Source organism: Triticum aestivum, chromosome 3D, assembly GCF_018294505.1.
Source record: "Triticum aestivum cultivar Chinese Spring chromosome 3D, IWGSC CS RefSeq v2.1, whole genome shotgun sequence".
Taxonomy (NCBI): domain Eukaryota; kingdom Viridiplantae; phylum Streptophyta; class Magnoliopsida; order Poales; family Poaceae; genus Triticum; species Triticum aestivum.
In genome coordinates, this window is record NC_057802.1 from 91691843 (window position 1) to 91717440 (window position 25598).

General features: G+C 47.8%; 3 protein-coding genes across 6 annotated transcripts; 2 read left to right on the forward strand and 1 right to left on the reverse strand.

Moving 5' to 3' along the window:
• The first annotated feature begins 410 nt into the window (after positions 1–410).
• Positions 411–10162, forward strand: LOC123077638 (pentatricopeptide repeat-containing protein At5g67570, chloroplastic). 2 transcript variants are annotated; one of them, XM_044499939.1, is made up of 9 exons: positions 411–1000; positions 1277–1468; positions 1596–1677; positions 1784–1975; positions 2093–2206; positions 2790–2883; positions 3000–3157; positions 4150–4584; positions 9056–10162. In XM_044499939.1, the coding sequence occupies exons 1-9, from the start codon at positions 426–428 to the stop codon at positions 9764–9766; spliced, it is 2553 nt and encodes an 850-aa protein (XP_044355874.1). In that variant the 5' UTR covers positions 411–425; the 3' UTR covers positions 9767–10162. The 2 variants fall into 2 exon arrangements, with proteins under 2 accessions (XP_044355874.1, XP_044355875.1); XM_044499940.1 differs by having other exon boundaries at positions 602–992.
• Positions 10163–12111: 1949 nt separating this feature from the next.
• LOC123074225 (uncharacterized) lies at positions 12112–17285 on the forward strand. 3 transcript variants are annotated; one of them, XM_044497121.1, is made up of 4 exons: positions 12112–12239; positions 12641–12749; positions 16218–16874; positions 17001–17285. In XM_044497121.1, the coding sequence occupies exons 3-4, from the start codon at positions 16257–16259 to the stop codon at positions 17115–17117; spliced, it is 735 nt and encodes a 244-aa protein (XP_044353056.1). In that variant the 5' UTR covers positions 12112–12239; positions 12641–12749; positions 16218–16256; the 3' UTR covers positions 17118–17285. The 3 variants fall into 3 exon arrangements, with proteins under 3 accessions (XP_044353056.1, XP_044353055.1, XP_044353057.1); XM_044497120.1 differs by having other exon boundaries at positions 16242–16874; XM_044497122.1 differs by lacking the exon at positions 12641–12749 and having other exon boundaries at positions 12117–12239; positions 16242–16874.
• A 2240-nt stretch (positions 17286–19525) lies between these two features.
• LOC123074227 (probable carboxylesterase 15) lies at positions 19526–20709 on the reverse strand. Its single transcript, XM_044497123.1, has one exon. It carries the CDS (start codon positions 20687–20689, stop codon positions 19673–19675), a length of 1017 nt encoding a protein of 338 aa, XP_044353058.1. The 5' UTR covers positions 20690–20709; the 3' UTR covers positions 19526–19672.
• Between the last annotated feature and the right edge of the window lie 4889 nt (positions 20710–25598).

Below are 25598 nucleotides of genomic sequence, written 5' to 3' on the forward strand. Positions count from 1 at the left end.
TCCACCGCGCCAATCTGGCAGACATATACTCCCTCCGTTCCTAAATATTTGTCTTTCTAGATATTTCAACAGATGACTACATACGGAGCAAAATGAATGAACCTGCACTGCACTTTAAAATATGTCTACATACATCCGTATGTGGTAGTCCATTTGAAATGTCTAGAAAAACAAATATTTAGGAACGGAGGGAGTAGGAAGGAAGCTCTAGTTCACTTTTCTAGTCAACATTGGCCAAAACATGGGCAACCAAAACCTTGATCAAAGTATTGGCTAGCCAAATTTTAACAGGCCTAGCTTGGGCTCAAACAAACGCTGAAGTTGGAGTGGAAAAGGACAAGCCTGTAAGCCCAGTTCAGAAGTGTAGTGGTCTTTGCTGCTGTGGGAGAACCGGAGATGCAGCTGCATTCCGCGCGTTCCCGGCCATGGCTATCTCCTCGCCCTCCCCTGGCTTCCACCTCTCCCTCCACCTCCAAAACCCCACCCCCCCCCCCACCCCCCACCCAGGCCCCAACCGCAAGCCCCGGCCGACCCCGACCACCGAGACGCTCCGTCGCCGCCTCCTCCGCAAGGGCGTGTCCCCGACGCCCAAGATCCTCCATGCCCTCCGCAAGAAGGAGGCCGGCAAGTCGCTCCGGCGCGCGAGGAAGGAGGCCTCCGCCGCCACCGCCGCCGCGCCGCCGAAGGAGGACGCGCTGGTGGCAGAAGAGGAGGCCCGCTTCCGCGCGGCCGCCGAGGAGTACCGCGTCCTCATGGGGCGGCCCTGGCACGGCGCCCGCGGCGTCGTGGGCCCTCCGCGCGCGGCCTCCGGCGAGGAGGGCCTCGTCGGCCTGCGGAAGATGCTCGAGGAGAGGAGCGGTGACAGATTCCAGTGGCTTCTTGACGGCGACGTAGAAGATGAGGGGGTGGAGGACGCCAAGGGGAAGCAGAGGCGTGTCGGCTCCGGCTGGATTTCGGAGGTGGGGGACGAGGAGAGGAGGATTGAGTTGCTGGTCAGTAGGTATATTCTTACGCTTTGCGCTTTCAGGCGTTCTTGATTTGTGACCCATTTAGCAGCTTGGCGTGGGAAAAGAATGATAAACAAGTGACCCATTTAGCTTCATGGGGCTGGGACCTTAAGGGCAATTAATTGATAGAGTTAGCATGGATTGTATCTGATAGCTAGACACATGTTTTTTTTATATATATATGAGATTCATACTTACTAAATATCAAGTCACATGTGAACTCGAAGTGTTCTGTTTTCCAAAATTCAGTAAACAAGTTTATCCACCAGGCTCAGTGAAGTGGACCTTAGTTCGGGTGATTGGAGGCTTACTAGAATGATGAAACAAGCTGACCTAATATATAATGAAGATAATCTATTACAAATACTCAAAGGGCTCGAGGCAAAAGGAAACTGGAGGCAGGCTGTTGCTGTTACCGAGTGGGTGTACAATGAGAACAGCTACAAGCATCGAAGAAGCAGGTAATTATCTGTTTATACGTTCATTTTGTACCCATTTCCTCCTTTCCATCCACTGTAAGCATAATTTATGCTACGAAATTATGCTGGAATATCAATAACTTAACTAACATAATTGTTCCATGTCTAGGTTTGTCTATACCAAGTTACTGTCAATCCTTGGGAAAGCATGGATGCCAACTGAAGCACTGCGGATTTTCACCATCATGAGGGTAGTTTTATTTTTTTCCCATAATCGTAATGAATTAATTTGTATGTTTCCCTCTTTAAAAAAATAGAAAGTAACTGACACAGACGTTTTATCTTGCTTCACATCAGGGAGATGCTCAAATATACCCTGATATGGCTGCATACCATAGTATTGCTGTTACACTTGGTAGAGCTGGCCTTCTCAATGAGCTAATTAAGATAATCGATTATATGAGACAGAAGCCTTCAAAAAGGGTAATGATGATGCGGCGCAAAGATTGGGATCCTTTGTTGGAGCCGGATGTTCTCGTTTATAACTCGGTGAGAGTAGCTTCTGCAGCTTTTCTTTTCATTCCTTTTTCCTAGTTCCCTCTTGGAAGAAATCTTGATCTTGTTGAAAAGTTGATTGTCTTGTCACTTCGACCTTTGGTTTTATAGGTTCTTAATGCCTGCGTACTATCACAGCAATGGAAAGGGGTATTTTGGGTGTTTCAGAAAATGCGGTTCGGTGGATTGACACCTACAGGAGCGACATTTGGCTTGGCAATGGAGGTAACATGTTTAATTGATGATTGGTATTGAAATTTGGGTAATATGGTAACATTTTTCTATTCTTGTTTGGTATACATATTTAGAAATATTTTGTGGCATTTATATCTCGACGAAGATATCACTAACTTATTTGATTATTATTACCATGTTTTAAATTATTATTACGGGTACAATCTGTTAAGATACAATGCTAAAACTTATTACCATATTTAAAAATATATTATTGACAAATTGTGTTTGTTTTTGGGAACCATAACTGTTAGTTAGCCAGGCCCTGTCTTATTGCAGTTACTCTTCAGGCCGTAATACATGCATCTGATTTAGAAGTCTGGTCTCTGTTTGTATTGTTCTAGAGATTCAGTGCTCTGATTTTGCCCTGCCTGTCTTAATATTACCCTTATGTCAAGTTATTTATCTTCCTCATATGCCTGTCCTTTATCTCATATCTTCATTTGTCCAATCTGTTCCATTCTCAAGGAAATAATATGGAATCACATTTAAGAAAAATGTGGTGTTTTTTCTTTGTTGAATCTGTAATTTGTTTTGCCATATTGTTATTCTTACTGGGGCTGCTTTCTGAAAGGTTATGCTTAAATCCAAGAAGTATGAGTTTGTCCAGAAGTTCTTTGAAAAGATGCAGAGGAAAGGTGTACCTCCAAGAGCGATAACTTATAAAGGTAGCGTTGCAGTAAGCTTCATCTGATGTATTGCATTCATGCATTGTAGTTATATTCATTGGATTTGTTATTTGACATTTCAGTTATGTAGTTGACCTTCAAATATTTGCACTCAGTGTTAGTAAGAGCCTTCTGGGAACAAGGAAAAGTAAATGAAGCTGTTGAAGCAGTTAAAGACATGGAACAAAGAGGAGTCGTTGGAGCTGCAAGTGTGTACTATGAATTAGCTTGCTGTCTTTGTAATAAAGGAAGGTGGAAAGATGCTATGTTACAGGTTTGTGATTGATCATGTATGCATTTATATCTGCAATTATACTGCTTTCTTCCTTTTGGTGTAACTAGTCAAATAGTGTTGCCTTTTGTGGTTTGTGCTAGCTATATGATTTGATTTCTTCACCGAGATTTGTTTAGAAAAACAGCTCTGGAACCATGCCATATGTCCTACCAAGGTTAGGAGTAATATGATAGCTTTCTTTGGCTGGCAAAAAAGCTGAAGAAAAAAGATGCTCTGATCTTTGATGTGTGTATGATCTTCTGAGAATAGCTACTCTGGCTGTTAGTGGAAAAGCCACGAGGTATGAATTTGTGCCCACTAGGGCTTGTTGCCACCTCAAGCTTGCACTTATCTGCTGAAAGTTGAGTTCTGGCATGCAAAATCTCAAATGCTACTAACACAAATGATGGTGTTTAGCTTTGGAAGTCTTATGTGGTAATGCCTCGTTGCCTCAGCACAACATTTTCAGGATTATTTAAGGTGCTGTCTTTCTCAGTTTGTTTCAAGTTTTAAATTAGTCTCTTGCCCCCGCTGTTCACGAAGACGTGTTGTTTTCGAATTTGAGTCGTCAAACTTCCTTAACTTTGACTGGTAGTTTGTACCGAACTACCTAAATTGATAATATTTAGTATTGTACCGATATATCTTTATGTAAAGCAAGTCCAAAAATATACATTTCTACTTTAGTAAATAAATACTACGAATATTCTTGGTCAAAGTTGTTTATGGTCTACCATGTCTTGTCCAACTATATTCTAGTAGAACAGAGAGCACAGAGGATACGTCTTTCCTCTTCTATTGCGGGTTTTGTTTTGTATCTCCACTCTGGCTCCATTTTCTTCCCGGAGTCAAATTAAGTAATCTTACTTTGCAAAACACTGGCATTACTGTTTTGATTCCTTACTGCACAAGTAATATCTCCATGTGGGGACTTGGAGAGTAAAGAAAAGAAATGCATGCAATATCTTCTTATGATAAATTTTCTGTTTCAGGTTGAGAAGATGGAACAGCTTCGCCTCACTAAACCACTGGAGTTCGCATTTACTGGCATGATCCTAGCCTCTTTTGATGGTGGATATATCTCCGAGTGTATCTCGATATTTGAGTCAATGAAGGACTACTGTACTCCAAATATTGGGACGATAAATGTGATGCTAAAAGTTTATGGACGCTGTGATATGTTTGGGAAGGCAAAAGACTTGTTTGAGACCACCACATATAGTGCTTGTAGTTCTCAGCCACATATCCGTGACCATTCTTCACTTAAAGCAGACGCGTATACATACAGCTCTATACTTGAAGCATCTGCATCCGCCCAACAGTGGGAATATTTCGAAAATGTATACAGACAGATGACTCTTTCTCAACACCATCTAGATCAAAGCAAATATTCATGGTTGCTTGTCAAGGCATCGAGAGCTGGAAAGGTGTGTTTATTATCTACTACCCCATAACCTTTTCTGAGATACTCCCTCCGTCCCAAAAATCTTGTCTTAGATTTGTCTAAATACGGATGTATCTAGTTACGTTTTAGTGTTAGATACATCCGTATCTAGACAAATCTAAGACAAGAATTTTGGGACGGAGGGAGTATATGACTTTGCGTTTCGATTCTTAACACAGTACTAGCTCAGATCCATGTTTGAATAATATGTTCAAGTGGTAGGACTAGGGTTCCTACCGGCTCTACTCCTTAGGTTATAAGGGCAGAACAGCGGAGGTTGGGGGTGAGGGCGCGTGCTCCGGCGCGTCGGCGCCGTCGTGAGGGAAGAGGAGGGCGGCGGCGGTTAGGGCTGGCGGCGGCTAGGTTTCCGGCTCCTCTGGGAGCCGGGCAATAGGGATAGAAAATATCTTTATTGCTTAATTCCGAAAAGAGTCTTACAACCTATATTTATAACCTAGATAACTTGCATAATAATTAACCTAAGATAACTTGTGGGCCAAGCCCCTAACTACTGCCCAGTGGGCCTCCTCCGGTTATATGCTAAACCGGTCATAACATCTCTCCCCGCCTGCGCAAACAGCTCGTCCTCGAGCTGAAAGTCTGGATAGTGTTGGCGGAAGTCGTCACGCTGCTCCCAAGTAGCCTCTTCCTCCGGAAGGCCCGTCCACTGGATCAGAACGAACCACACCCCACGACGGAGCTGCGCCTGCAACACCTTCTCCGGCTCCGGAAGAAGACGGCCGTCGGCGGTCAGAGGAAGCGCGGGTGGAGCGGCCGGTGGCTCTCCACGAAAAGGCTTGAGCAGCCCCACATGGAAAACGTCGTGGATGCGAGCACCGGTTGGAAGCTGAAGGCGATAGGCCACCTGCCCAATGCGCTCCAAGACGGCGAAGGGCCCGGCGTAGCGAGGCCCGAGCTTGCGCTTCGCGCGCGGGTCGAGTGACTACGTAGAGCGGTGGAGAAGACGCAGCCACACCCAATCACCCACCGCGAACTCCGCCTCGCGATGGTTGCCGTCGTAGTAATGCTTGGCCAGCTGTTGGGCCTGGAGGAGACGCTGACGGACCTCAGCGAGCATCTCGTCAAGGGTGCGAATAAGCTCGCCCGCGGCCTCCGTCCGTGCCATCGCCGGGTCCACCGGCAAGATAGGCGGGGGCGGCCGACCGTAGACCACCTCAAATGGTGTAGCACGCAGGGCGGAGTGATAGGAGGTGTTGTAGCAGTACTCCGCCCATGCGAGCCAATCCACCCAAGCACGAGGGCGATCACCTGTAACACAGCGCAAATACATGGCAATCACCTTGTTAACCACCTCGGATTGGCCGTCCGTCTGAGGGTGGAAGGCCGTGCTCAGGCGGAGCTGGACGCCCGCCATCCTGAAGAGGTCACGCCAAACATGGCCTGTGAACACCGGGTCCCGATCACTGACGATTGAAGAGGGGAACCCGTGAAGACGAACGATGCCCTCGAAGAAGGCACGGGCCACGGACGCGGCAGTATACGGATGCCCCAGCGCGATGAAGTGGGCATACTTGGAGAAGCGGTCGACCACAGTGAGAATGACTGATTTGCCGCCTACTTTGGGAAGGCCCTCGATGAAGTCCATGGAGATATCGGCCCAGACCTGAGACGACACGTCCAAAGGCTGAAGCAGACTAGCCGGCCGTAATGTCTCCGTCTTGTTGCGCTGGCATGTCATGCAAGATCGCACCCAGTCACGGACTAAGGCATGATCACCAGGAATGTAAAAGTCGACGCGTAGAAGATGGAGGGTTTTCTGCACACCCTCATGACCAGCCGAGTGGGCCAGCAACAGGACCTAGTGACGAAGATCATCATGTGCCGGAACAAAAACGCGGCGCCCATGGAGAAGCAGGCCGTCCGTGAAGCGCCAAGGCTCCTCCAGGTCGCCGGCAGCCAGCTGCTGCCGAAGGAGGACCGCGTCGGCAGCGGTCGCCGTCGCCCGGCGAATCTCGGCGAAGAGGCCGAATGTGGGCCCGGAGCGGATGCACAGCGCCGTCCCCTCGGAGGCGCCGACGGTGGAGTCGAGGTCGGCGTCGCGGCGCGACAAGGCGTCGGCCACGGTATTAAGACGACCCGGGCGGTACTCGACGGAGAAGTCGAAGCCGAAGAGCTTGCTAATCCACTGATGCTGCGGCACGGTCGAGAGCCTCTGGTCCAGCAAGAACTTGAGACTGTAATGGTCCGTGCGAATCTGGAAAGACCGGCCCCACAGATAGGGCCGCCAATGGCGCACGGCCTGCTCCAAGCCAATGAGCTCCCGCTCGTACACCGCGAGCTTAAGATGGCGCGGAGCGAAGGGCCGGCTGAAGAAGTCGAGAGGACCATCGCCCTGATGAAGCATGGCGCCAAACCCCGCACCCAAGGCGTCACAGTCCACCACGAAGGGGCGGTCAAAATCCGGCATCTGCAGAACGGGCCCCGTCGTGAGGGCCCCCTTGAGGGCCTCGAATGCCGCTGTCGCCTCCTCGTCCCAGGCGAAGGCGTCACGGCGCAACAACCGCGTGAGTGGCGACGCAAAGAGGCCGAACTCCCGGATGAACTTCCGGTAGTATCCGGCGAGGCCGAGAAAACCGTGAAGAGCCCGCTGTGAGTGCGGCGTCGGCCGCCACCTTGTCGGCGTCCATAGCCACCCCGTCGGCCGAGATGACATGGCTGAGGTAGGCGACGGAAGGCGTCCCGAACGAGCACTTCGAGCGCTTAAGATGAAGATGGTGCGCCCGAAGCTCGTTGAAGACGATGGCGACGTGCTGGAGGTGCACTGCCCAAGAGGCGCTGTAGATCAGAATATCGTCAAAGAAAACGAGCACAAACCGACGTAAGTAGGGCCGGAGGACGTCGTTCATCAGGGCCTGGAAGGTTGCCGGGGCGTTGGTGAGGCCGAAGGGCATCACCAAGAACTCGAAGTGGCCATGGTGAGTCCGAAACGCTGTCTTGGCGATGTCATCTGGGTGCATGCGCACCTGGTGGTACCCCGATCGGAGATCGAGCTTGGTGAAGAAGCGCGCCCCGTGTAGCTCATCCAGGAGCTCATCAACCACCGGAATAGGGAACTTGTCCTTAAGCGTAACAGCATTAAGGGCACGGTAGTCAATGCAGAAACGCCACGTGCCGTCCGACTTGCGGACAAGAAGCACTGGCGCGGTAAATGGCGAGGTGGAGATCCGAATGATGCCTGCCGCGAGCATGAGCGCACACTGCCGCTCCAACTCGTCCTTCTGCAGCTGCGGGTAACGGTAAGGACGCACCGCCACCGGCGCGGAGCCCGGCAAGAGATGTATACGGTGATCATATGCGCGGGCGGGCGGAAGACCCTGTGGCTCGGTGAAGAGGTCGTCGTGTTGCTGCAGAAGGTTCTCCAAGAGCGGATGCTCGGCCTCGAAGGTGGCCGCGGCCAGCTGAAGCTGAGGTGGTAGGGACGTGGCGCCCCCAACGCCGTCCCACCGAATGCGGCGGCCCAGGCGCCAGAAGGTCATCGTCAGCGCGTCGAAGTCCCAAAGAATGGGACCGAGGGTCCGCAGGAAGTCGACGCCAAGGATGAGGTCGAAGCAGCCCAAGTCGATGCCCGCACAGGTGATGGAGAAGTGTTCCCCGCCGATGGTGATGGGTACGTCCTGTGCGAGGCCATGGCACCGGAGGCGATCGCCGTTGGCCACCGTGACCCGAAGTTGCTCCCCGCCTGTCGGCTGAAGCGCTAAGCGACGCATGGTAGCCTCGGGCAGGAAGTTATGGGTGGAGCCTGTATCCACCAAGGCCACCAAGCGCTCGCCGTGGATCGTCACCGGCAAGAGCATGGTCCGCTCGTCACGGATCCCGGCGAGCGCGTGGAGAGAGACCACGAGCGCCGTCGCCGGGGCAGCCGCGGGTGCGCCCTCAGCCGCTGCTGGGGGTGGTAGTGCCGCGGCCTCATCGGCCAAAGCGTCCTCCTCGGTGAAATCGACCGTCTCCAAGTAGAAGAGGCGCGGGCACACATGGGTCGGCGTATAGGGCTCGTCACAGTTAAAGCAGAGGCCCTAGGGATATAACATCAAGATATCAGGTGCAAATATGGCCTTTTACATCCTATTTAACAAATAGAAGTAAAGTTGTGTTCATCATGGAGTTAAGCATTTGTTTGCTATCTAATAATTATAATATGGCTACACTCCTGTTTGTGTGACAGTTTGTACTCTCCAGAAGAAATGTGGCACCTGAAACTCCACCTTATAATGGTCGTCATTGTCATCATCATCCAAGTTGTTTTTATTTCTTTCATATCCAAATTTATTTTCAATTTGCATTGGCAGATCTTCAACTTTGTCCTATTTTGTGCATCTGACCTCAAGAGAGGGCATTCCAAATACGTTTAGCCTGCTAGGAATTGCCGTGGAGTGTGCTTGCACCGAAGGTGACCAAGTGCAGAATTATTTACTCATCATGCTTTTGTTTTGCAGCCCTATTTGGTGGAGCATGCACTTGATTCAATACTTGAAAGAGGAGAAATCCCTGATGTAGAGCTGTTCACTGAAAATATTTGCCAAACTATTGCTGAAAGCGACCATGGAAGAACACTGCATCTCATGAATACTATGTCTGCGGCTTCAGTCGAGATGAATGAACAGCAATGGAGCGATCTACTTCAGCAAAATTCACATCGATTCAGGGTGGATGCGTTGAAAGACCTTATAACGCACCTCAGTACTAGTGATGCCATCAAAACAGATCCCGGACTCGGTTTTGTAAGAGCATTGCAGTCCCAATGTGCGACAATGTTGGCGAAAGACGCTGAAGAGCCTCAAGCAGATAATTGTTCACATAGCAATCTGATGGAACAGGATGAGATCTCTTGCAAGGACTCATTGGGTAGTCATGAATTCTCGGATTCCAGTACTGATATCCCTGTATCAGGTGTCAAAGCTGGTTCGGGTGGGGACATTGTACTGCGTGGTCCGCATTCAGAAGATGAACATCGTAATCTTGCGCATTGGGGCACACAGGTATCTGCCATCGACAAAGTGCTTGATTCCATGAACTCATTTGGTAACTGTAGTTCATATGAAAAGATGCCGACAGCATTAGAAATTCTCGAATCATGGGAGCAGGAGTGTGTTGAGGACATATTTGCTCCAAAGAAGGGAAGCAGAGAAACTATGAGAGATAAATGAATGAAGCACTCAAGCATGTTGTTCGATGTTATTAGTGTAAAATTCTGACATCAATTTGAACTGGCCTCAGGCCTGGTTAATGCGGAAATAATGGAGTCCCGCAGGCTTTGGTTGCTTCTGGTTGTTGTGATCCCACCAGAGTTCTGTAGAAGAGTAAACCAACCTGTGAGTATTTATTTGCACACATGTTCTTTTGTTGCACAAACTATTTGCGGATAAGTGCTGCTCTGGGGTAAATATGTGTGGTAGTTTAGGGGCAAACCTGTGTATTAACTTCATTTGTAAGAAGTGGATCTGTACCATTGGATCGCGAAGGATACTTAGGCACATGTTCTAGTAGGAACTGTAATAGAACTCTGCTTTTTTGCATAACAAATCACATCAATTTGTGAATCACTGATTGTGGGTGCTCGCTGGAGCCACTAATGAAAAAAATAGCTCCATGAGCAAAAGCCCCAGAACAATGACAAGCAAGATTTTGCTGTTGTTGACATGTATAGTGGGTGTCGCAATGAAACGCGAGTGTCTAGCTGCGCACATTTTGGAGTTTGTCAGTTCCATTTTAACCTCGTTTTGAGTTTCCTTTTCGAAAAAACTTCATTTTGCAATTAGGAAAACTTTTTCTTGGATTTTTTTTACATATGTTAGATTTTCCTTTTTTTTAGCAGACTGAATTTTTTTTGGTGAGAAGTATTGAGCAGACTGAGTTTTTTTTTTGAACACTTAATCATATTGAACAAGTGCCGGGCCTAGCCCCTCTCGGGCGACTCCGGGGCTCCCGCGTCCCCCACGTTGCCCCCCGCTCGGGCGACTCAGGGGCTCCCAAACCCTAGCCGCCGCCGGGCCTAGCCCCTCTTCCTCCCCTCCTCCCGCCGCCGCCGGAGGATGCCACCGGCTTGTGGCCGGAGGCCGACGGCGGTGGCGGGGGCTCTTCCTCCCTCCCGCGTCTCAGGGGTGGCGGAGCCCCAACATGCGTGGAGGTGCGGCCGATCTAGAAGCGACGGCGTTGGCTTCGACGGCGGCGGCGGTCGGCCCTGCCTCGGGCCACGGGCGGCGGCTGGCCTGGATCGGGCGGCGGTGCGATGCGGTCTTCAGCGGCATGTCATCTGGCTTTAGATCGGCGGCGACGTCGAGGGCCTGGTGGACTGCTTGGCGGCACCCATGGCAGATTTGTTCTGGCCGGTGTAGCCAGTGGTGGTGGTTATCTTCTTCGTCGGCGGTGGCCGGCCAGAAGCTTGGTGATCGGATCTCTCGAGATCCATCATCTAGTCCCGGCTGCGAGTTGGGGAGACATGGTTGTCGGTGAAAACCGAGTCGATGGCAGGCGATGGCGGCGTTCTGTGCCGTTACCTTGATGAAGGCATCGTCGTGTAACTACTGTCGACCCACTCGTGCTGCTCCGGGGAAACCCTAGGATCTGGTGTTCCAGATCAGACGATGGCGGCGCTGCGGTGTCGTTTCTCTCTTGGGTGCATCGTTTGTGGAGCAGCGCTGGAAGTCAGAGGCAGGAGGTGGAGCGGCTTCACCTTGCACGGAGCTTCGGTGGAGATGTCAAGTCATGCCTGATCGACAGGTGCTATGCTTTGTCATGCCTGGTCGGCAGGTGCTACGCACGACAGATCTTTCAAGGACTTCAAGCTATGTCAGCTGGTGGTACTTGGCAGCATGGCGCTGAGGTGTATCAGTGGCGACCGCGACGTGCTCAGCTGTTTGCGTGCAGGGAGGTGTCGTTGGGCGCCGTGGTGGCGTCGAGATAGCTAGACCGAGCAAGGTTGATGCATCAGTATAATTCTGAAGATGGAGCGGTGGCAGTTGGCGGCGGCGGCCTCTGAGAGCACGCCGAACCAGTGTGTGCCCCAGACCCAACAAGTGGCTAGGTTGGGGTCTCAGGTCTTAGATGTTAGGCTTGGCTGCGATGTCTGTTTGGTATTAGGCCCAGGCTATCTGCCCCCTTCATCAACTGGATAGGTGTAGTGACATTTGTTGATTAGACGGCGGCTTTAGTCTTACTGTTGTATGACTTTGTAAGATCTTGTGAGAATAATTAATAAAGTGGCTGTATGCATCGCCCAGATGCAGAGGCTAAGATCTTGTGAGAATAATTAATAAAGCGGCTGTATGCATCGCCCAGATGCAGAGGCCAGGGGTCATCCTCTTTTTCTAAAAAAAAGAAAACTTAATCATATTGAGCAGACGAGTAGAAAAGAGATTTGGGAAAACTACACGCGGAAAGCCGCAGATGGGCCGTATTAACGGGCCTGGATAGCTAGGTGCGGGCCTTTAGTGGTCCACAATTAGTTCTCTACAGAAAATAGTACAAGTGCCATAAATAGCCCAACAGGTCCCGCCATTCACGTGCAGGTGCAGCGGCAAAAGTAAAACCCTCGTTTAGCCGCCGCCCTGACCCCTACCGATCTCCTCGCCGGCAACCGGCAGCGGCGGGCACCAAAGGCGACGGCGCGACGCTGTGAACGTGAGCCACTTCATCGATCTCCTTCCCACTACCTTTTGTTTTCTTCCAATTTTGTTTCTTCCCACTCGCCAGGCCATGATTGAAATCTGCCTGCCCTACCTGATTCTGCTGCGTGATCGCTTGCTGTTGCTGTATGTGATTTGTTTGCATGACTAATTCGATCCTTGGCTATGTGAATTTTGTTTCCAAACTCGTTTCAATGTAATCTTTTACCGGAGTTGCATCACAAACAAAAACGTAAAGTAGATCTGGTCCCAACCATTTTTTGCCGGTCGTTACTTCTTAACATTAGATTACACTTTGGGACCGAAGCTAATATTTCGAACAATCTCTATGTATCATTGTATTCGTTGACCTTTTCGAGCCGTCGCCCTGACTCCAATTGCTTCCATGTCAACAAGGAATCGTCCTCGCCAATACGCCGCAGCTGCGAGCGACAACGGACACGTTGTGACTAGTGACATGGACGACTTCATCTTCAGCGATTAGGCGGCGGCGGATGCTCGCTCGGTAAGACTGTCATGCACGCCTGAAAAAACAAGATGATACATGGCCAGTAGTTAGTAATATAATTAGTGTTTTGCTAGTACATGCATGCTGGCTTTCAGTTTTTAGGTTTTTACACCTCCCCCCCCCCCCCCCCCCCACCCCACCACTGGTATGTTGGTTACGCTAGTTTCCGAAATAAATTATGTCAACAATTTAAGTCCATTTCCAGAATTCAGAAAGTCTTTTTCTCTCAAAAGATCAACCAAATCACACATACGTTTTGACCATTGCCTTTTGTTTCGACGGGAACTTTAAACTAGACACCCCGGTTTGATATGTTTTCACGAGTTTTCTCTGTATTGTATTTTTTGTATTGTAGTTCTTTACACTATTTTTCTGCGTCATCTTTACTCTAGTCCCTATTGCATTTTTGTGATGTATATTTTCTACTGCATTTTTCGTACATTATCTTTCTTGCTTCATTTGTGCATCAGTTTGTGTCGTCTTTTCCTACTGCTGCATATGTTGTATCCCATGTTTATGCTGCATATGTTGTTCCCCATGTTTCTGCTGCATCTTTCTACTAAAATTCTATAAGAGTTTTGCTTTGGTACACCCCTCTTAAAAGTTTACAATAATCTAAAGTTTCTACAAAAGGCCATCATTATGTTAGCCCGCAGATCAAACGTGTTGAATAGATTGATTTGGATACAAAAGACTATATTGTCCTTTTTTAATTGAAGAGGTACATTCTAATCTTCACCTTTAATTTGCATCTAAATCCGTAAACTTTTCTATGGGGTGTACCAAAGCAAAGTTCTAGTTTCCACTGTGCTGCAACATTCATCTACTGGTACAAAAAAGAAAGGAAGAAACTCTCCGTCCCATAATGTAAGACTGTTTTCACACTACACTGTATTAAACACTCTCGTGCTTACTCTTAGAGAGTGTTTAAGACGAGAAACCTCTATAACTGAAGAAGTTTGCCCTATTCTACCGAGAAATATTCCAAATGTGGTGTAAGAATTGGCATGAAAACCTGATCCTGGAATTGCCCAAGCTGTTAATCAATGTAGTGTTAGGTTTTTAAGGTTGTAGCTTAAAATTAATTATATTTGGTCTTGAGGTTTATGGGTTTTAATGGTCTCCTAAGGTCTCAAAGGCTTAAATTAGGATTTAAGTCTTTTAGGGCAAATGACTATGTCCTTAACCGTGTAAATTTTTGTGCAGTTAAGTTCCAAACTATGTGGATATCTTTGCAATTAGTGTTCCTAATAGGAAATTCAATTATACCTGGTGTATCTTTGTTAACGTGCATATACACGTTGTGCTACTAGTGTTGTCAGTTCATGTTGTTGTCCTAGTCCTTAGAATCTAACCCTTTTGTAGCTAGGTTAGCTGGCTACCATTCACTCGTTTACATGGGGTATATATTCCTCCACCATCAATACAATTGATAGTGTGGAAAACCTTCTTCCTAGTCTAAGCTCTTACATTCTACCAGCCTCTTCCTAAATCACGCGATACTCATTTCCTCACTTCTGCACCTACTTGCCATGGACGGCGCCTCTTCCGTATCCTCTGGTGCAAACACTAAACCCTTCACCGTTGTGATCAAGTAAGTTCCCATCCGACATCATGTTCCTATCATTCTCGACCTCCAGGAATCCAACTATACATTGTGAATCTCCATGGTGGTCTTCCGCATGTATGCGCTCACCAACCACTTTGACGACTCCGCCAATGCCTGCATGCACCTCGCCGATCTCGATTGGACATCATTCAACTCATGCATCGTCAATTGGGTGTACACCACCACCGGCCTCCTCCTAGGAGACCTCCCCATTATTGTCAAACCCGATGATACCACCTACTCCGCTCGGATTGTCGTCCACAACCTTTTCCTTGGTGACCGTGCTCATCATGGGATCTATGACCTGCACAAATTCCCTAGTCTCTATCAAGGTGATCTCTCCATTGTGACATATTGTAGCAAGCTAAAGTAGCTCGAGGACACTCTTCAGAACATCGTCGGCTACCACACACCGATGAGGGCATTGTCCTCAATGTCATCACTGACCTAAAGCCAGGCTTCAATTAGTCTTTCACCAACATGTCCTTGCGTGGGCTGCCATCCTTCCTCTATTATCGCTCCTTCCTCGAGCAAGAGGAGCGGAACATCACCCAAATCAACGCCATGGAGGATGAATCCACCCTCCACATCCACGCCCATGGTGACTCATGTTGTCCCCAAAATTCGATGCTAGAGCTGTTAGGACTGCATGAGCCAACATGGGCTTCGGCGTGGAGGGAAGAAAGGATGACAACCCATGCAAGGGATTGCTGGTGATAGACATACTGAAGTTAGAGCTTGAGGTTTCTGACGGAATTAAGGACGATGCCCTCGCTCGTGATGTTCTAGTCGACATGCATCACGGTGTGTTCGTGAGACGATTTAACTTGCTACAGTATTATGTGATAGAGAGACCACCTTGGTATAGATTGTATAATTTGTGGAGGGCATATATTGCACGATGAGAACGGTTGTTGAGGAAGAGGTTGTGAACGACAAGCCAAAGGAAGTAAGTAGTCCCATCAGGCTTCATGATGATGTCGAGGATTTCCTAGGAGATGGGTGTACACCTAGTTGATGATGCAAGAGCCGATAGATATATAGTGAAGGATGGCGAGGCGCATACAGCCGTCGGCGGAGCATTCGATGTGGTCGGTGAGCCTGTATGTGCAGAAGACTGACATGAATAGGGAGTACCGCATATTATAGTTGGATTAATGGAGGTCGGGGATGACAGGAACATGTTGCTGGATGGGCACATGTTGGGTCGCAAGGGTAGAGGGGGAGGGTTGGTGTTGGCGCCGAAGGAGATGGAAGATGCGCTGTCCATGGTAAGGACATGTGGAAGCGAGGAAACGAGTATCACAATAATTAGAAAGAGGTTGAAACCATGTAAGAGTTTATACTGGGAAAAATATTATATATACCCATGTACACGAGTGAGAAGTACCTAACTAACCTAGCTAGGAACGGGTTATATCATATGGAGTAGGACAACAACACAATCATGCACTAACAACACTATCATCAGTATCTAACATGTATCCATACAAGCACATTGAAGTACTCTTACAATCTCCGCCCCAGTGTAAACTCTTACAATCTAAACCATTTAATAGTATATATGCATTACACAAAGCATCCATTTATATGTAATAAATGAAATATAAAATTTCCAACAAATCTTGTAGTTAAAAAATGTTTATCTAGTGGTATTGGTTGCATGGTTTGTACATAGCTTGTGGGTTACATTTGATATTATCCACTAATCTGAAATTGTCTTCTCACACGGAGATCTCTTTGCGTTACAGTTTAGAAAGATGGTATTGCTCCATCTGCTTTAATTCTTGGAAGTCAACTTCTTTTCGATGATACAGAAATGCATGTTTTCTTGTCAATTAACATTGCTCATTCAGAAGGTTTGAATTGGACTACAACAGAATAGCAAGCCTACTATGGAGTTATCGATGAAGCTCATGATCGACACCAAGTCCCAGAAGGTGTGCTTCGCCGAGGCCGGAAGCGACGTCCTGGAGTTCCTTGCCGGCCTCCTGTACCTGCCGCTGGGCACCGCCCTCGGCCTACTGACCAAGGAGCGCATGGTTGGCTGCATCGGCAACGTGCTCGGCAGCGTGGAGAAGCTAGGTGTGAACTACAAGAGCAAGGAGCGGTGCCTTAGCCCGGCCGTCACCGCCGCCACGCTCCCCCTCCTCCAGCAGCTGTTGGGAATACAACTCAACAACGGTATTGACACCTTCTACACATGTGAAGGCCGTAACACTGGCGCCTACTCAGGCGTAGGCACTAGCTGTGGATATCTATCGGTGATACCTAACAGAAGCTGCCCTACTTGCCGATGTTATATGACGAAGGCTATGACGCTCGCCGCTGAAACCAACCGGACCTTGGTGGCCGCGGCGCTGCCGACGACCACGCCGCTACCTGTGGCCATGTACACTGTCGGGGACGACTTGACAGTGACTTCAGCCTCTTTTTTTGCGACGATCTCGCTGTTGGGCATCAAGGACCTCAGCGCCTTACAAGAAAAGACAGTGAAGATCGGCAAGGAAGAGGTACGTAGTGCTCTAGTTTCTTTGAAGTCTTTGAACTTTTAGGTGGTGTTTTGCTCAAGTTGATCGGCTGGTGATTTAGCTTTTGTTTTGTGTGTGTTTGTGTACTTATGGATTTTTTTAATGTAGGCACTAGAGATATTTGCTGCTTCCCTCAAGTCCAAGACCGTCCTGTCGGATGTCTTTTTGCCGAAGAAGAATGCTCGCCTCAAGAGGGAACATCCTGACGGTGTCATTCATGTATGACTCGGTGCTTGCTATTTTAGAATTCTGGATACCTTTTTCGATATCATATTTACGAGGAAGGAGATGTATTTGAGTGACTTGGTACTAGTTTAACTTACTACCATAAGTTATTTATAAAGTTAACTTCAAATTTTACTCCTTAAGTGCCAATCTGGGTATCTCTTGCTCTATTTGAGGAGTATAAAAATTGTCCTAGTTTCCTCCATAGTTAAGTAAGTTTTGCATCATTCTATCAAGTGGGGCCCATTGTTAATTGGACATAGATAGATGAATCAGCCCTCACATCGGCGAATGATTCGTGCAAAATGCGTCTCACGTGATAAATGGGGCCCCAACTTGGGCCGAACCATGTCACCACACCTGAGCCAGCCAGTCCCCTCTCCCTCAACGCGAGGTAGGGATTTGGAAGCGACGGTGGTGACAACAGCTCGGTGGTGTGTTAGAGCAACTACAACCAGGCGATTCAAACGGACGCGCGCTTTGTCCGCTTTTCGTTCGTCTGGATCGGTGAGGCGGACGGGCGCGTCCGCTTTTTAAAATGGGTTAGCAGATGCATGCCTATATCAGCCCGCGTACAAAGAAAAAAAAGATAAGCATGTGGCTGAAAATAAACATATAATAACACATAATTAAACATAAATGACCGGTCAAAGTTCACTTAAACATTAGTTAAACAATGAAAAAACTCCGGGCCATACACTGCCCTAGGCGTCCGCCTTACCCTTCCCTTGCCGTTGTTGTCGCCGTCAGGGAGGTCAATGAAAACGGGAGGTGGACCAGCCCACTCGAATGCGACTTGATAGGCTGCCAAGGCTGCCTCCTCCGGTGGCATTGCGGCGAGGCGGGCGCGCTCCTCCTCCTCAACGGGCAGTGTCTCCTTGTCCTGCTCCCAACGCATCTGCCGCTCATCGCCGGTCGCCTCCTCGGCAAGCCAATGCGCCTTCTAGCGCTCAAGGTGGGCCTCCTCCTTCTCTAGCATCGCAGCGTAGTGGACGGGAGGCGCCCTCACACACTCGCGGTAACCGTTGTCCAGGAGTAGGACTCCTCGGGCCAGGTGGGCGCCGGCGGCAACCGCTTCCGCGTGGGCGTGGGCTCGGGCTCGGCCTTGGGCTCGAGCGGCGGCGGGACGAAAAGCGGAGCATGGACGGAGTCCCCCACCGCCGACAAGGCGAGGGCTTGGTCCAGCCCATCCCAACGGGCGTCCTCCTCTAGCCGGCTCGCCTCTAGCGCGTGCTGCAGGGCCTCCCCGAGGGTGACTTGGTACGCCACCTCCTCCTCTTCCTCCTCTAGCAAAACCTGTGGGGGTGGTGACGGAATGTCGTGGTTGACGTGGACGCCGCGACGGCACTCCTCCTGGTGCTCCAGCGCAAACCAGCGCTCTCAGTTGGGGGAGTTTGGCATGTGGGCACGCATTGCGCGCTGCTCGGGCGTAAGGACCTCGTGACGCCGGAGAACCTCCTCGGCGTGCGCCCGCACCGAGCGCGGCACCGCTGGAATGGGGATCCGGTGGGTGTCCAGATGCCAGCCTTGCGGCAGGTTGACATCCGAACATTGCAGTGGCTAGCGGTACTGCCAGTGCCACTGTGCCTGGTGGACTGGTATGTAGAGCCGCCCCCGCTCCCACGTTGGCGAGCCGCGTCTAGCCAGCGCAGGAGGTTGCGCACGAGAAGAGCTTGCGCTGGAGCTGAACCTCTCCATCCCCTTCCTGCCGAAGAAGCTCATGGCTGGCTGGCTAGGGTTTCGTTTGCTAGGGTTTGTTGGTCGCCGGTGAGGGAGCAAGCGTGGCCAGATGTGGATGGGGAAGATGGAAGTCGATGAGACCTGCCCCACCACACGCTTCCATTAAAAAGGACGGGCACGTGACCCTTCCACACACTGCCAGGCGGGCCTGAGGTAGGTGGCCACGTTCAATACGACCGCCTGTGATGGTTGGCTGGCTTACTTATGGGGCCGCGGTGGTCACCGAGGGGACGTGTGGCGCTTCTGCTTCGTGTCCGCGCCGACGCATTTCACACTCAAATTTGGTCCTGAAATGCGCCGGCTCGGACAAGAAGCGGATACATTTTGGGTTTGGGTCAGCGCGTTGGGGCGGAGTTTTTGTCCGCCGCGATCCATACGGATATGGGCGGACGAAGTGGGTCGTCCGGTTGGTGTTGCTCTTGTAGAAGTGGAATCGCTCATAAATTATATATGTCATACGATGAGTCACGATTTTGGAGATGTTAGTTTTGGTGTCCTAAAATACGACGTGACGCTAACATCACATTGTCTTTCAACAGTAGTAACTCGAAACAATAGTTTCTGTTGAAGCAAATTTAGGAATGTTAGTTTCAAGAAAATCTGGAGAAAGTTCGAAGATCTCAACACACCCACAACATCACTAATGAGACAACACAGAACATCTCACATACGGTTTTCACTTTTCATACCTCTTTCAGAATGCAGCTCTTCCATCAAATGGTTCATTAGGCTGTGTTGCTGGATTTACATTATTGCAAGTAAAAATCCAAACGATTTGCACACAAGGATCAGGAGATCACCAAACACTTCAACGCTCAGTGGGACGTACTATTACTTGTGGTACCTGTGTACACAAACCGCCTGAGGACAAGCATCAGCTCGTTGGCCGCCTCGCCGAACGGCCGGAGGACAGAGAACCCGTGCTGTTCTCCGGCGAATTCGGTCACCTCCACGGCCTTCCCCATCTCCCTCAGCCTCGCGGCGTACCCCATCACGCGGTCGCGGAGCACGTCGCTCTCCGGCGCCACCACGAGCACCGGCGGGAGGTCCACGGACGCAAGGCTGGGGCTCTCCGGGCCGAACGGGTTGGCCACCGGGTGGTCCCTGCTCGCCCCCACCGGCAGCGACATGCGCCAGAACATGTCGGATCCCTCGACCGTCAGGGACACGTCCGCCGGGGGGTCGGCCTCCGTCGCCGTCCGCTCGTCGCCGCCAAAGAACGCAGAGATGAGGACGTACCCGGCGACGCGCACCGGGTGGACGTCTTGCTGCGACGAGGCGGCCTGGACCGTGACGTGGTGGGCCAGGTTGGCGCCCGCCGATGCGCCGGAGATGAACGTCCGGCCAAAATCGGCCGTTTCAGCGAGCCAGGGGTCAGCGCCAACGCCGAGCTCGGCCTGGCCGCGCAGCCAGGAGAGGAAAGCCGCGCCGTCCTCGATGGCCGCGGGGAGGCGGTGCTCGGGGGCGAGGCGGTACTGGACGGACAGCACGACCGCCGGGAGCTCGGCGGCGGCGCGGAGGCAGTAGGTGTGGAAGTGTGGCTGCGCGAAGGAGCCGATGCAGTAGCCGCCGCCGTGGAAGTACACCAGCACCGGGAGCTTAGGGCCGCCGGCTGCCGTCACCGACGACGACGGCCTGTACACGCGGACGCTAAGGCCGCGCGCCGCGTGGTACAGGGCGTCCTTCCACTGCACGCCGGGGACGTCCGGCAACGGGTCCTCTGGCCAGAGCACGGCTTCGTCGCCGCGGACGACCGAGCCGTCGCTGAGGAGCTTGAGGACGCCCGGCAGGTCCTCCATGACCTGCGGTGCTGCGGTGTCTTCGCCGGACATCGTGAAATGGATCGGTGCCATCGGACGCCCGGCAGGTTGTCGCGATTCCTGAAACAATGGGGCATCGGATTTATAGATATTATTAGGTGGTGTTTGGTTCTCTAGTCCTAGGACTTTTTCTAGTCCAAACTAAAAAGTCCGTAGTTCCTAAAAAGTCCTTTCCTGTTTGTTTTCAGAGATTAAAAAGTCTCTAGTCCCTTTCTAAAGGTTATTAAATGACTATGTTGCCCCTAGTATATAGAAAAATAACAATCAAACAACACCATGGGATGGCGGGCCAATGGGTGCATGGAGGGGCATTGTTGGAAAAGTCCCAAAAAGACTCTTCTTAAGAGTTTTCTTCATTTAGTCCCAAATGCCTAGTTTAGTCCCTAAAAAGTCCCTCCCGTTTGTTAAAAAAGTCTCTAAGAGGAACTTTTTCTAGTACCTAAAAAAAGTTCCTGGAAACAAACATCCCCTTAGTACTACTCACGATGGTTCGTGTCGATCGGACGGCACGCTCGGATTGGTGGCAGCTCTGGTCTTCTCCAGGTCAAGCGTGGCGCGCGATTGAAAGGTTCTTGCTTTGCTTTTCTTTGCTGTTGACGAAATACGAAATCATTGTCAAACGATACGTCATTCTCCTTTTTACTTGGCAAAAATGTGGCTTTTTTCGATGGTGTACGGCTTTTTATAGGGACGTCGAAATCCACCACACGTGTGGTATAATGAGCATTCGCCCACACATCGTGTGTGGCATGAGCAGGGGGCAGCCCACACGAGTTGTGTGTGGGCGAACAGTAGAATTGCCCACACGTGTGGGCGCAGCTACTTCGTGTCACACGCCCAACAAGTACTACTCATCCTCATCCCGCGCGTGTGACACGAAGCAAATATGCTCACACATCCTGGCGCAGCTACATTAAGTACCCGCGGGATGATGATTTAGTTGCAATCCGGGATGGCAGATGTAATTATCCGGGATGGCAAATATGGTTGTAAAAGGATGGCAACTCTCTATGTTTTGGTTAACTATAGTTGCCATGTTTAATTTATGGTAGTTGCCGCGTGTAATCAAACCATAATTGTCGTGTGTGATTAACTACTTGCCACATATGGTCAAACAATGGTTGCCATGTGTGTTTACCTAATTGCCACGTACGCGCAACTACAGTTGCCGTCTATCAAAACGAATCATAATTGCCATGTGTGTTTGCATAGTTGCCATGTACGCGCAGCTGCAGTTGCCATCCAACAACGTACGACTGTCGTGTGGGTGAAAAGCAGTTCGCCCACACGCGCGTGGACTAGATGGTGCCTGTATGGGTAGAAACTAGTTCACCCACACAGCGCAGCTGGCAACCGTGTGTTGTGGGGCGTGTGGGCGACCTCTCCAACGCCCACACACCGGCCTTGTCCTACGTGGCACGCGAAAACTGTCTATATTGTGATCCAGGCGTGTGGGCGAGTTGCAATGTGCCACACGTGTGGGCGTTAGTGTTTTCGTTTTATAGAGAGAAACAGAATATCACTTTTTTTAAATCAAGATCACAATATAGAGGCCGAAATTTTACCGAGACATTTGGCGGATATAGGCCAAATTTTGGCCAATTATTATTTTTTCTCCTTAAAAAGAAAAACAGTTTGTCTAATTCACATCTAGATGTTTTTTAAGGATGTCACATCTAAGCTTCCATAAATAATGCAGCAACAAGAAAAAAAACTGGGATAAAAAATAGGGTATGTCTAGGACACATCTAGATGTTAGTACATAATTATGTCACATCTAACTCTGTGTCGACTATGTTTGTGGTCTATTTTTTTTGTCTCAGTTTTTTTTTGTTCCTTGTTGTTGTGTTATTTGTGGGAGTTTAGATGTGACATCCTTAAAAAATATCTAGATGTGAATTAGACAAACTGAAAAAAATAAACCACAAATATAGTAAATATCAGGCTATGTTACATCTAGATGTGTCCTAAAATATGCACTAGCACGACCGGACCATCCCTGTAATCTCCCCTTCCCAATTTGCAGTAACTCCACCACGACCCCGCATCTGCACCGTCTATACCCTGTCTACTATCACCAGCTCCTGCTCGTCCACGACTTGGCCTCGCCGGGATCAGCGTTCATCGGTGACCCTCATCACGCCGCCCCCGCGATATGCACAAAGTTACTAGCGCATCAAAAAGTTTCCAGTACGTCATGTTTAGCAAACGGGTTTTTTAATATAAAGACAACCCCTCCTTCGATTTCATTTAACTGAAACAACATGTCTTACATGACAACTACCAAAAGCGAAAACCAAAAAAGAATAGGATGATGATTATTTCCAGCTTTAAACGGTCAAACATCCACCATTCAACCCCATTTGGAGATCCGCGCAACTTTTCATCGTATAATAAACCTTATGCCTTTCCGGTTTGAATTCAAACGAATACTAGACATAATGTGGGCTCTCTGCATGCACATACTACTTTTGTCGAAGTATGTAAGGATGAAGTGCATCTAAAAAGATGTATGGATGAAGTGCGTTTGCATTTAAACTTTCCAACAGTCTCGCTCCCATGGAAAAGATCATTTTGAACTTCATAGTATTTCTTTTTAAGGATGGATATCTTTTGAACTATAAATCCGACTAATGATATGTTTATATATTTGAATTCCTCATGACAAGACTTTAAATCGAGATCAATGTTGGATACATTTGGACTACTTTTTAGACCGATTCTATCCCAGAAGGTCGATTCCAAGTTTTTTTTAAAGACCCATTTCAATAATTTCAAGAACACATTTCAATATTTTCTATTTTTGGCCAACGGCTTCCATGCAGTTTTCCCGATTCTTTTGTTGTTGTTGTTGTTGTTGTTGTTTATATTTTTTGTTTTTTGTTTTCTTCCCCGACTTTTATTTTTTAAATGGGATTAGTTTAAAATATTTACTATTTTCTTTTACATTTTTTGAATTTTCTTTGCCCTGTTTTTAACAATCTCACCTTTTAATTTCTTTTAACTGGTAAAAAAACTAATGCTACTACAAAGAGTACAAAACATTAGTCCTATATACATACATATCTAAGCTTTTCGAATGATACACAAATGTATTGTCTAAAGCATGCGTGGGCATTTAAAAAATGAATAATTTTTAATTTCTAAGATGTAGATATCTTTTATATGCAGAAACATTTCTAAAATGTGTTAACAGATCATAAAATATGTGGGCAACTTTGACACGCTATAACACTTTTGTAACTACATACAGATTTTTCAAATGTGCTATTTTTTGTAAGCTCAAACACTTTAAAAAATTTCATGAATACATCTTTTCCATTTCATAAATATTTTTTAGAATGTGTGAATATTGTTTTTACTATGTGATTTTGATATATGACAAATATTTTTAAAGAAATTGAAATTTCGTAAACATTTAGTTGATCTTTATATCAAAAGTTAAATAAGAAAGAAACACCAATAAAAAGGGAAAGTAAAAGGGAAATATTACGGCCAACCAGTTCTAATGGGCTCGCCCAATTTATAGGTTAGTGCGCGCCTTGTATTGGACACTATAAGGATCCTATAGTGCGCGGCCATGTATTGCTTCCTGTAATACAGAGCACAACGTCACCTGCAGCAGCCGCGCGCGCAGGGGAGGAGCACTGGCTGACTAGCACATATATTTTTGGTTTATTAGTTTTAGTTGTGTTTCTAAATTGGAAATGATTTTTTTACAATAATAAATGTTCAAGTTCCAAAAATGTAACGCAGTACAAAAGAATGTTTGCGGAATTTTTTAATGAGTTTATAGGATACAAAAATGTTCATGACAAATAAAAAATGCTCCGCATTACAAAAAATTGTACGAGATTTTTTAATAATGTGTATACAATGTTACAGACATGTTTTCATAATAAAAAACAACTCTCCGTATCATTCAAAAAATTGTCATGTATTTAAAATATGGGTAAGTGACGTTTTTTGAAATAATATTCATTATAAAAAATGTTAGAATTATTTTTAAAAATGCATTAAAAATTCATCATGTATTTAAAAAATGTTTAGCATGTATTAAAAAAAATCAAAATATGTCATCTGAAAAATGTTAATTGTTTATTTGAGAAATGTTAACTTGTATTAAAAAAATAAGGTGTATACAAAAATGTACAATGTGTATGAAAAAAGTAGACTTCAAAAGATATATTTGGATAAAAAAGTGTTAGGTGTAGACAAAAATGTATAATGTGTATGTAATTTATATTTTAAAACATCTATAGAAAATGTTTTATATGTATAGAGAAAACTTGCAAATATGTGTGAGAAAAAAGATATCAAAATGTGTATTTAAAAATTGTTAATCATGTATTTAAAAAGGAGAATGCTATTTTCCTGCCGACTGGTGGTTTGCAACAGGCGCGTACGATCGCTGTCGCTGTCATCCGAATATCGCTGTCTCCTACTCCCACCGAACGGTCGCTATCGCTGCTGTTTTTTCTTTCGAAAGGATGATGTACGTTGTTTTTTTTTCGCACGTATACTGATCGTCACTGAACGTTGCTGTTTTTTTTTGTTTTTTCTTCCCGATCCAAAGGATGATGCCCGCTGTTTTTTTATCTCACGTAATAATCGTTAGTTTCATCGAGTAAAAAATGATGTGGATAATAGGATTCGAACCCCAGGTGGTTTGATGGTTGTATGATGCCAATAACCAACACGCCTAATACTACTTGTTGTGTTATGAATGGTACCCATGTGACCTTTTTAAACACCATGGCAGGAAATGGAAAACGGTTTTTTTGTTGTTTGTCGGCCTTCTCTTGTATTTCATCCGCTCTAAGATAAGTGACTCAATTTTGTACTAACTTTGTATAAAGGGAGTACATCATTTCCTACTACATTATAAGTTGTGTAATATCACAGATGTGATATTTTTATG